At 44.2% G+C, this 12641-nt stretch overlaps 1 protein-coding gene across 11 annotated transcripts in view; it reads right to left on the minus strand.

Moving 5' to 3' along the window:
* CALN1 (calneuron 1) overlaps positions 1 to 12641 on the minus strand; it is a 521933-nt gene that overhangs the window by 352063 nt on the left and 157229 nt on the right. For all 11 annotated transcript variants that reach the window (XM_023655518.2, XM_070231770.1, XM_023655512.2 and 8 more), the window contains one exon: positions 3950 to 4074. In XM_023655518.2, coding sequence (XP_023511286.1) covers positions 3950 to 4067 — 118 coding nt within the window. In that variant the 5' untranslated portion in view covers positions 4068 to 4074. The remainder of the gene's footprint in view (positions 1 to 3949; positions 4075 to 12641) is intronic.

The raw sequence follows: 12641 nt of genomic DNA on the forward strand, positions 1-12641 counted from the left end.
ATACTGTATTGTACTGTATTTTATTATACTGTATTATATTCTATATTCTGTGGTATACATTGACCAAAAAGTTGGGAAAAAAAGGAGAGCTACTAAAACAAAATCAGGCTACAAATAAACTGAAACTTTCATCTATAAGCAAAATAGGCTCTAAAGGTAATAATAAAGAAATTTTTTGAATGGCTGCAGACAACTGAATCAGTCATGTGGAAGACAAACTTAAGAATGAATGCAGAAATGCAAAAAGGGAAAAATAATGTGAGAAGAGACACATATTGTGGAAAACAAACAGTGAAGATCCAGCATTAAATGGAAGGCATTCCTGAAGAAAAAACAGAAATAACAGCCATCAAAGATGTGAGAGCAAACTAAGCTAAGCTAAAAGGAAGACCCAAGACAGCCATCTGAGGGGCTGACACTGTTACTGGCAAAAATAATGTGAAATACCCAAACTCAGACATTTCACACCAGCCATGAGGGAGCTGTGAGGAGAGCATGCCCTAACATCACAGTTGCACAAGAGATGGCTGAGTTATATCGGAATAGCCCCAAACTGGAAACAACCCAAATATCCACCTGAATCGAACAGATATAGAAACTGAGGTATATTTATATACAATGGAATACCACATATCAATGAAAATGAATGAACTTCAGATAGAAGCAAATTTAATTAAGATTAGGATAGCAGAACAAGATTATTCAATAAATAGCATTGAGAAAACTGTTTTGAAAAAATTATAATTCCTATGTTTAATAAAATTCCACATGACACACTCTAAAATGTACAAGAGACTGCTTATAAATTTTGTATGTACATAAACTCTATGGGTAGATTGCAAACTCCTCAGGCACAGGCAACAAATATGATACTTAGTTGATTTCCTCCTCCACCCAGAAATCATTTGGGTAAACATTCCTGGAATGAATGAATGAATAGGAATGAGTAAATGAATGAATATGAATGAATGAATGAATGTCTCAACCAATTCCTCGTTGCTGAGTTTGTTCGGTGATTTCCAACTCCAATTTGGCCAACTTGATGCAGCTTTGCATTTTTTCCTCCTGATCTTTGTTTAAAGAGAAGAAATAGAAACTTCCCAGAGTGAATGGCAGCTGGAGATGGTCTGCGTGGGGAGTGGCTCTTTTCATGCCTGGTCTCAGAGGGTAATCACTCAAGGACTGGGTGCCTTTGACCCTTACACTGAAGAAAATGGGCATTCCATCCCTGGTGATGAACACTAATCAGGCGGGGGAACCTGTCCCACGTAACCCATATGCAGAAAGCTAGAGCCACTGCGGGGTGGGGAGAGGGGAGCAGTAAGGGAGGACAGTAGCTGGACCACAAAGGATGCTTCAATGTCCAGCAGCGTCCAATACAGCAACTCCCTGTGCAACACCACACATCCTCTGAGGATAAAAGAGTGGCCCGGAGCTACAGGACTTTAGGGCTTGGCTTGACACGAGGCAGGCCCAAGAGAACGGCAAACAGGAAAAAACCTCAGAAACTTCGGCTTCCCCAAGAACCAACCCACGGTCATCTAAACTGATTTGGGCCAGTTCGTTTGCAGACCCTGCCACCTGCTCTAAACTCAGCATGCATCTGCACAGCCCTGCCCAGAGCCCCGAGGTGCTCATAATAAAGCACGAGCAGTCATAACTCAGGGTTCACCTTGGCAAAAAATAGATAAATAAGCAGAAGGAATCTTCTGTCAGAAAATAAATGGCCCTTCTCCAAGCTAAGAGCCTGGATTACCTTCCTGAAGGACAAACACAGCATCCTCACTCACCAGCCTCAGGCCATAAAGCCCAGCTTCGCTGGATCAGGGACCCCGACCAGGGCTTCCACTGCTAAGTCTGCCCACCTGGGCTGGAGGGCTGTAGCATCACTGCCTGCTCACCGCACCTGCGGAGAAGACATGCTTCAGCCCTGCTCGGCTGCCTGGGCCTGAGTGAAACCAGCTCCTCGGCTCTACTGCTTGCCCAAGAACATGGAGGCCATTTCTGCCAGGCACCCCAAGCGAGGAGAAGGGCTGAAAGCCAGCCATCGTCCTCTTGAAAAGCTGTGCACCCCAGAGGTGCCCAGATTTAACAGAGAAAAAAGCCTTGGAGAAATCATGTCTTGATTATTCATGGCAAAGTGGAGAGGGAGGAAGGAGGGAGATGTGAAAGCCAGGATGTGTGAAAGCCACAGATGATTTCCCAACTTCATTTGGTTGGTATTCACAGCCTCTTCAAGAGGCACCAGTTCTCGGGGCCTCCACTCAGCAGGGCCCCACCATGAGGCTCCCAGTCCTTCCTGCTACCTGATGACTAAACCCAGGGAACCTACTCAAACATGACGCAAACCCACCCAAATCAGTGCATCACCTGCCCTAATCTCCACTCCCAGGGTGCAGGAAAGCCTGGGCCTCACCTTGCCTACCAAACGCAGCCAGCCCAGCCTGGGCCTTCCGGTTTGTTTTTTGCTTTTTTTTTTGTTAGGAAGATTGTCACTGAGCTAACATCTATCTCAATCTTCCTCTATTTTGCATGTGGGACACCTCCACAGAATGATATAATGAACGATGTGTATGTCCACGCCCGAGATCCGAACCTGTGAACCCAGGGCTGCTAAAGTGAAGCATGTGAATGTAACCACTCTGCCATGGGGCCAGCCCCTGCCTCGGCCTTCTTTACGGTCACCAGGCCAGACCCACTTTGGAGGTGGTCAGGGCTCTATTGCTTCCTTCTGTGTCCTGTATCCAAATGTCCGTTGGCCAACTGAAGGCCAGGAGATCCGAAGGGCCTGCTCTTCTCTCCGGCCACCAGTCTCTGTCCAGACTGCAGTGAGCAGCTGCTGGCCCGAAGGAGCCAGGCTCCTCCCACATCACTCCCACATCCTCTAACATCCCAGCCTCTCCTCGGACCCAGCCCTCCTGCGTTCCTGTAAATAAGCACACTCTAGAGAAGCAAGCACACCAAGTGGACAAGAGCAGGAAAACTATCCCTGGGCCCTAACCTTCGCTTTCCTCATCTCCCGCTGATCAGGAAGCAAGTTTGGCCTCCCTGACCCAGAGCCGCATCTCCCAACTTCCCCTTGTGAGAATTGTGCACAGAGAAAGCACACTTACAGAGCAAAGATGTGGGCCATCTGGGGTAATTTTGACTTCTCTGTTTCAGAAAGTAAATTTAAACTTCACGTTTTAAAATGGTGTCACACGAAACACAGCACTCCAAACACTAGGGAAAACTGATTCCGGTTTGGCCTCAGCAGATATAGCACCTAGGTACAGCATCTGGCTGAACCAACCTAATTCTCTATTCTAGAAAAAAATTCCTTCTTCCTCTTTTTAATTTTTTCTAATCAAAGGGTTAGTTTACCCATGGGGAGACTGTGGGGCCCTGTCCCAGGATGAATGTGGTCCTCATATTCCCAGGTTTGTTCCCATCCCTAACCCTGCCCTGAGTACCCAGAGCTGTACTGTGTTGCAAAGGGACAGGGGCAATTAAAATAATTGCTGTCCTTCCCACCTTGACATGGCTTCCAGATGATTCTGATCTGGATAAGGATTCAGAGCACCATGGCCACAAGTCAAGAGACAGCAGTTAGCAGGGCTTCAACCTCCCCTGCACCTGGGCCCCATCGTAAATGACAATATGAAAACACGACAACACTACTGGCGACAAAGATTCCATAACCTGGAAAATAGATTTTGGGAGTTGAAGGCTATCCCCTCAGTCAGTATCCAAGAAACCAAAACATTCACCATAGATCTTTCAGGCTATAAGGTCTATCCCACACAAAGAAGTCACTTAGGCAGATTTATCTCTGAACTCTTTCCCGTTGTACCACGGTTAGATTTGGACACAACTGGTGGCCAGAGCCTGGTGCTTTCACCTTAGATGCACAATAGCCACAAATGCCTCCCTTGGGTGGCTAACCTCCCAGACAGGGCTGGCTCCTTACCGTCTAGCTCCTCCACAGAGATGTTAGCAAGCTGCTCGCTGTCGCTGCCAGCAGAGAGAGAGCGGTTGAGGTAATTCCCCTTGTACAACAGGCCAGCGGTCACATGGTGGAAAGGCATCTTCTCCCTGTTCACAGGAGAGCAGGGGGCGGGGAAAGAGACATCATCATTCATTCTTCCTTTCCTTCCTTCAAGGACCACCTCAGTTTTCAGACGGCCAGTGTCACTTTTAAAATAACAATAACATTTCTAGAGGGAAAGTCAGAAAATTCCAGGGTCCCCTTGGCCTGAACAATCTTAAATGATCTCAAGTTCTATCCTTCCCTTCAATTCATGTCTTACTTCATTTTTCCCATTTAATTATGAATTTGAACCATGTTGTCTTTGCAGACTGTGGGACACCATGTCATCATAAAACCCTCTCTCCATGCAAACAAGAATACGCCCTGCTCCTTTTCTTGGCCTGATAAACTCTTTCTCAGTCCTTGTCAGAAAGGGCTGTGCATCCAAGAAATGCTGGGCTGCCCAGGGACAGGGTGTCCTGGCTGTGACCATGGGGAGATCCAAGCGTTTCTCTTCTCCCAGGTAAAGCAGGTGTTCCACTCACACAGCACTCACAGAGCGGGGAGATGCCCGGGCTCTAAGTAAACACACACAGCAGTCTGCACCTCTGAGAAGTAGCCCCCACACTGCCTGGGATGCAGACACCTGCTTGTATGAGTGGCTTACGAGCACACCCCTCTGAGATACCACTCACACCTGCCCTGCTGCAAAGGTAAGTGATGCCTTACGGTGCCCCAGAACGAAGCAGCTTCCAGCATTCTCACAGGAAACTAAAGCATCCCCTTGGACCAGAATAACAAGCCCTCCAGGCAAAGCTCCTCTGCCCAGGCAGCCACCACTGGGGCTTAGAAGTTCCCACAAGCACAAGGCAGGCCGGAGCCTCCAGGCTAAGGTAGGGGGGAGGGAAGAGAGGCATAAGGAGAATGAAAGAGCAGGCACAGAACAGAAAGAGGAAGGGCAATTAGAAAGGTGGGCCTCTCCACAGCAGAAAGAACCCGGCTGTCATGATAGGTGAGTCACTGAGCACATAAGGTTCTGCTTCCCCATGTGGAAAGGGGGCTAAGAGGACCGAGGACCGATAAGCCTCTGAGCGGAATTAGGGAATGGGTAGGAAGTATGCGGAGTGAATTATAAGGGACGGGTAAAGGACACCTTCTGAACAGAGCTCCAGAAGGGTCAGCTGGGCAGCACGGGAAGAAGTAATCTCCCCGCCACTGAGGGCATTCAAGGAGAGGCTGAGGGCCTCCCACCAGGGGTTCTGTGGGAGAGAAATGACCCCTGAGCTCTCTCCCCACACACCTATCAGACTCGTGTATGTCACTTTAGAGTCCCCTTGGCACTAAAGTTTTCATCTGTACCATAAGCTGAAGTGGCCCAAGCGGCCCCTCTGGGCACTGCTGGGTAACAAGGTGTAAATTACAGGAAAAGACAGCCAACAGAAGGTTAGTCTCTGAGGATGACTGCTCAGGGCACCCAAACCTTGCCATCCCTCAGAGCACACTCAAGTCACTGATCACGGGATGTTGGAGCTGGCAGGCACTAGGGAGTGAGGGCTCCTGTCTTCTCTTCCCTGGGACACCACTGAGTGACAGGCCCTGCAGGACACCCCCTCCACTCTCTCCCTCCAGTCTAGAGCACACACCAGCATGTCCCTGTTTGGGCTGAGAGCTGCTGACTTAGAGACCAACCAACGAGACTCCTAAAAGTAACAGGGCTTGACCAAGAGCACAAAGCCAGTTAGTGAAAGAATCAGTTCTGGAACACAAGCCTCCTTAGTGCTACTGCAACTAAGCAGCCTCGGCTGAGCACTAGACAGTTCCATCCAGACGTCAAACTCTCATTTCAAACCCAACATGTCTAAAAATGAATTAATTATCTTCCAAAAAAATACACCACACTTCCTGATTCCTTTATTTCTATGAAAGGTACTTTGCACTCATCATACAACTGGGAGAACTCTCCCAAATGTTCTGGGCCCCGAAAAGTAAAACAGACACATGGCTGAGGCAAGAGGCAGGTGTCAGCCTCCCAACCACCCTTAACTCTTTCCACAGCTAACAAATTATACCTCCCCAAGCCGATCACAAATGGCCGGATGCTAGATACAAAGTGTGCACACATTTGCCAATTATAAGGGGTATATCTTTAGCTGATTATCAGTCAGACCTCACCCTCCCAGCCGTTGGGGAGGCTCTCTCTACACATAAATAGAATTCAAGAATCTTTCTCTGCAAGGACGCTTCAATTACCATCTCTTCTTGTCTCTAAGTTAAATTTCAGACCAAAGAGGTTTAAAAGTGAGAATCAGACATACGAGTTAGGCCACTCCTGACCATTGTGCTGTGGTCATTTCAGTGTGGACAGGTTCCCAGTCTTGGGGATGAGAAGTCAACACCGGTTAACGCTTCCTATGTGTTTCCAGCTTCCCCCTCGGCACTGGCCCCCCAAGATCCTGGAGCCTCACCAGCTGTTATTTTAACCATCCTATAAGTCCTTCATAAACATGCAAAGACACCCTCACTGATCTTATCTAATTTCACTACCCAGAGAGAGCCCCACGCAGGTGAGTAGAGGCGCTGACAGCCTTCCTTCCCATTTCGCCACTCATCACATTAGTTCCCCAGCATTTTGTAAATATCTTCCCATTACCGCCTTTATCTGGCTGTCTGAAGCTTTGGATACACCACACAAATTTTTACAGCCTCAGTTACAAGGTTATACTCAAACGAACATATCCAAGCCACTCCCTAGCAGATAGTGCAGAGAAAACTGGTCATATCTGAATCCCACTTGATAGATCAACACAATTTGCTTCCGGAAAAATCAGCTTACAAAATTAGGTACACATTCAGTTCATCAGTCTCTGCAGCCAAAATGCTCAAAGTCCAGCGGGAAATTCCAGAAACGTGCAAGTGAACTATCCATATCGATAAATAAAGTCATGTTCAGGAAAGGGAAGAACATTATCCCAAGTAAGCTAAAAACAGCTGCTGCAATTAAGGACTAAATTTTGCTCCAAGCCACTGATGGAGCTTTAAGAGCCCAAGCTTTAAGAGCCTCTCTTTGGCTAAGGAAGGGAAACATACAAGTTCACCAGCAAAGACAACCATGGTGTTGAACTAAAACTTAAAGACGGATCCTTACGTGGAGGTGAAAAAATATAAATATTTTCAACAGCAATTTTACTCATTGAGAAATATTAAAGAGATTGTTTATCATGTGAATAATTTGTATTTTTGGTAGGGCAATATGGTTTCATGGTCAAGAATCAGGACTTTCTCATCAAAAACAGTGTTAGATTTAAATCATAGCTCTGCGCTTAATAGCCATGTAGGTAAGTTACTTACCCTCTGTAAGCCTAGGTCTCATTCTCTGTAAAAGTAGGGTTTTGATACATACTGAATAGTATTTTTGTAAATATGAAATAAGATAAGGTATGGAAAGCACCAGACTTAGCACCAGGCACATTCTCAGTAAATATCATCAGTAAATTACTTGCTAAGGATTCTGTGAAGCAGGATCCAGGACAAAGCAGGTCTTGGATGCTTTAGGTGGAAGATAAAACATGCTGGGTTTTGAAGGAGGGTCAGTAAGGACCTGGCAGAGGGGGAGCTTCAGAGAGAAGCTGGCCGGCTTGGTGCATCACGGTGCTGAGGGATCCGGTGTGTGAGCAGCAGAGCACCAGGGGGTGGTGTCAGCAAGCAGCTGGCTGAATCTGGAGGAGGAGGCTGTTTGAATGGAAAGCATCAGAGCTGAAGAAGAGTCTATTTCCTGGGCTCCAGGGAGGCTGGCTCCATGGTCACATAATGGACAAGGTGTCGGGAAGTTAAAAACAAAAGAGGTAGCTCCTGTTTTCAGGATCCAGGAACTGGTATATTTCTTGGCAGAGTAATAAGCTGAAGAGCCCCGTTCACAGTGACTTGAGATGATGCCCTGCAGCGATGGTTTATTTCATCTGTCAACTTGACTGGGCCACGGGGTGCCCAGATATTTGGTTAAACGTTATTCTAGGTGTGTCTGTGAGGATGTTTCTGAATGACGTTAATATTTGAATGGGTCGACTGAGTAAAGCAGACTGTCCTCCCTAATGTGGGTGGGCCTTACCTAATCTGTTGGAGGCCCGAATAGAACATAAGGCAGAGTTAGGGAGAACTCATTCTCTCTGCCTGACTGCCAAGCTGGAGCACGTCTTCTCCTGCCCTTGGACTTGGACTCAGATTCAGACTGGAGTTTACACCATAGGCTCCCCTGGGTCTCCAACTTGCCAACCGCAGATTTTGAGACTTCTCAGCCTCCACAATCATGTAAGCCAGTTCCTTATAATAAATCTCTTTCTATACATACTCTGTTGATTATGTTTCTCTGGAGAACGCAGACTAACACACCTTCCACATTTTTTCACTACAGTACCTAAGACCCTGGCACATTGCTATAGTCTGATATTATTATTCTGGACAAAGAGTGTACCAAACATAATTCTGCATGGCCTCTGAAACAGTGCTACTCAAAGTGTGGTCTGTGGACCACGGCCAGTCGAACACTGTTTGTTGCTGGTCTGAATGAGATAAGCACAGGAATTGAGAGAATGCATTGAAATTTTTATAGCATTGTCCAAAGATCTAAGCATGTGACCAGTTGACTTGATTTTTGTATATCGTTGCTTTTTAATTTCTTTTTACAGTGATTCATTCTTACCTTATTTTACAAAAGTATCAGTCTGCCAAGGACTGGAACTTTAAAAAAAAAAAAAAAACTAGTCTTTCCCCACTAACAGTTTAAGAAGCACTGCTCTAAAGTATTTAAGTTGCACAAATTTCTGGTAATGGACCACAAAGAGAAGAGGAAAGATATCCAGAGAAATGCATTTTAACTTGTCTCCGATACTTTTTCAAAGAACTTAAGATTTTTTAAAGTCTTAGATGGACTTTGGAAAGGAGCTGCAAGACCTCAGCTGAAGTCTGGGCTCTCGGTAGAGTGTCTGGAGTGTGTGGAATCTACTGCAGACTTGACAGGGGTTCCTGTCCTCTAATTACCAGACATACAAGGGGCTATGTTGACCTTGCATTCTAAAGTTAAAGAGCCTAGCCGACCCCGATAAGGCCTTTGTCAAATTCCCCTAAAAATACCCACGAAGGGACACAAAACTAACGATATTCCTGACAGCACCAGGGTATGGAAGAAGCTTCCATTAAGTCACCACATTAGGATTAGAATGACAAATAATCAGTGGCATACCGACACTTTGAATTCAGAAACTAAATAACAGAGTCAGATAGTAAAGGGATAACAAGAAATTTTTATCTACCCAAATTCTCTTCTTTTTCAGCGACTCAGGGATGACCAACCATGACATCAGAGAATCACTCTTCTGGCTACATTGGAATTGCTTTTTAAAAGCAGCCAAGGTCAAATCGCCACTGTCCTTAGCACCACGGTGAAGCAGGAACCCCCTTCCTCTAGCTACTCAGGAATCATACCTCCCATATGCAACACGGATAGCAATGGAAGGGTGTGAGGCATGGACCATGGACCCTACACAGGAAGATGTGAAATTTGCTGCAGGCACGGGTGTTTGTGAGAACGACCCTAGGAGCAATGACCTACGAGGATTATGGCTTTTTTTCATGCATTGCTTTTGATTAAGGAAGTACTGCAGAAGACCTCAGATACCCCAGAAATGTCTGTCTCCTCCTCAGAGTCCAAGATTTAAGTTATAGGGACAAGAAGATCCCATCTTACTCCAGCAAAGATGCACTAGAGGAATGCCAGCTAGACCCTGGGTGTTTGCCAAGCACTTATAAAACAATTGTGTTCCCTTGTTAAGATCCTGCAGGGGCATGCCAATTGGCAAACAGGGTTTGGATGGAGCTCAAATCAGATAGCAATGAGTAAGCAGAAAACACCAATGTGGGGGTTTGTATAAAAGTTCTGCATCGTTAGAGGAGGAAGCACTTTCAAGAAGATGTAGACCAAGAAGCATATTGTCAACAATGATACGATAAAGAAAGAAGACAATTTTACAAAGTTTCTGGTTATGTCCTTAAAAACAAGTAAAAAAGCAGGTTGTCTACGAAATAAGAATGCAAATTCACAAGGAAATATCAGAATAAGGTGAGGAGATATTAAGTCAAAAAGAAAGACATTAGGTTAGAGGCAAGCTGATTTGGAAAAGGTGCAGACCTTTGCAAAGCAAAGAAGACATCCCAAAACAGTAGCAGAATGAAAATCTACATTAATAGCAATAAATATTATTTCAAACAAACAGAAAATTCAGCAAATAATATAATGCTCCCATGGACTCACCACCCAGATTGAACACAGGCCAATATTTCGCTTTATTTGCTTCAGATCTTTTTAAAGAAGTAATGTATTACATTGAAGCCTTGCCCATCTATTCTATTCTTCCACCTCCCTCCACAACTACACCTCTATTCTGGAGGTGGAATGTATCCTTGCCCTCCATGTTTTTAAGTTTTTCTGCATTTAAATGTAACCATATAGAATATATTATAGTATTGCTGTATATACCTTTAAATTTACATCAATAATATCACACCATACATATGCTTTTGCAACTTGCACAATTCACTCTATATTAAATTTTAGAAATTTATCAAAATCCATAAACACACACTTAGTTAATTCTATTTTAACTTCTCCATTGTTTTTCCATTGTATAAATATATTGCAATTTATTTACCCATTATTCAATTGACAGAAAAGTACGACGCAATGAATATCCTCAGGTGTGTCTTTTTGTATACATTTGCAGGAACTTCTCTAGCCTACATACCTAGATACAGTATTACTGGATCTTGCCAAATTGCTCTCCATAGTGGTTGATTTACCTATTGCCACATCACAAATTATCTCTGAACTTAGTGGCTTAAAACAACAAATATTTATCATCTCACAGGTTCTGTGTGTCAGGAATCAAGAGTTGCTTAGCTGGGTGGTTCTGGCTCAGGAGGCCTCCTGAGGTTGCAGTCAAGACATTGACCAGGGCTACCACCATCAGAAGATGTGATTGGAGACAAAGGCTCCAACTTCAAGAAGGTTCACTCACTTAGCTGTTCATAAAAGGTCTCACTTCCTTTTGGGCCTCGCCATAGGGCTGCTCAAGTGTTCTTATGACTTGGCAGCTGGCTTCCCCTGGACAAGTGATCCAAGAGACAGATGGAGGGAGCTTTTATGACTTGGTGTCAGAAATCATACACCATCACTTTTGCCACATTCTATTCATTAGAAGCGTCACTAAGTACAGCCCACACTCATGGAGTGGGGAATTAGGCTCCACTTTTTGAAAGATAGAGTATCAAAGAATTTGTGGACATATTTTCAAACCATCATAGTGGTTGTGGCAATTTACAGACCACCATTAGTCTAAAAGCATGTCTGTTTCCCCAGTAGTCTTGCCAACACTTGGTATTATCAGACTGTCCCATTTTCCTTAATTGGATTTCCTTGATTGCTAATTTAGGCATCTTTTTATATGGTTTTTGGCCATTTTTATTTCCTCTTCTATAAATTTGCTTTTCATCTTTATCCACTGGGTTGTTTATCATCTTTGGATTGCTTTGTTCTTCCATGTTATTGTCCAATATTTCAGTTCAACTTTACTCTTAAACCCCCCAAAATTAATCATTATTGTTGTTGTTGTTATTGTTGCATGTTACAACCAATGCTTATCTAAACTTTCCCACAAGTTTACCAATTTTTCTGTTTACTGTTGCTTCTTGCAGAACACTCTTTCCTTCTGGGTTCAATTCCCTTCTCAATGAGGGGAATTTAGCAATTTTTTCATTGAGGAACTGCAAATGGAAAGCTTTTTAAGTCTTTGTCTTTAAAATGTCTATATCTAGGGAGCCGGCCCCATGGTGTAGTGATTAAGTTTGGCACACTCTGCTTCAGTGGCCTGGGGTTCACAGGTTTGGATACTGGGCATGGACATACACCACTCATCAGCCAGGCTATGGTAGCAACCCACATACAAAATAGAGGTGATTGGCACAGATGTTAGCTCAGGGCTAGTCTTCCTCAAGCAAAAAAAAAAAGAGGAAGATTGGCAACAGATGTTAGCTCAGGGTTAATCTTCCTCACCAAAAAAAAAAACAAAAAGAAAAAGGTCTATATCTCAATTTCATTTTAATTATAGTTCAACTTGGTAAAGAATTATAAGCTAATTATTTCCTTACTACTCTGAAGATAATTTGTTGCTCTTGAGAAGTCTACTTGTTGTTCACCTGTTAATACTCATTCTAGACAATTCTAAGTCTATATTTTCAGATATAGGCTCTCTCCCAATATCTATATTCTCTCTTTCGTAAATTTTTATTAGATGTATTTGGACCTCTTCATTCAAGCTCAGTACTCTTGATTGGCTCATCCAACATCCATTCATACTCCATCAGACTGAGAAAATTGAAAAACTAATAGGTGTATTTTCCAGACTCTCCTGCTACTAGAGTTCTGGATGAGATTTAGTTCCCGTATACAAAAGCACTTGCACAAGTATGGAATGTAGAAGTGAAGCAAAAGCAGTGGTGTACTGGTAAATGCTTACTAACTGGGTCTCAAAAAACGTCTTGCAGCATTTTCCCATTTCCATGATGTAAATACTCCCACCGTGGC

Source organism: Equus caballus, chromosome 13, assembly GCF_041296265.1.
Source record: "Equus caballus isolate H_3958 breed thoroughbred chromosome 13, TB-T2T, whole genome shotgun sequence".
Lineage (NCBI taxonomy): Eukaryota > Metazoa > Chordata > Mammalia > Perissodactyla > Equidae > Equus > Equus caballus.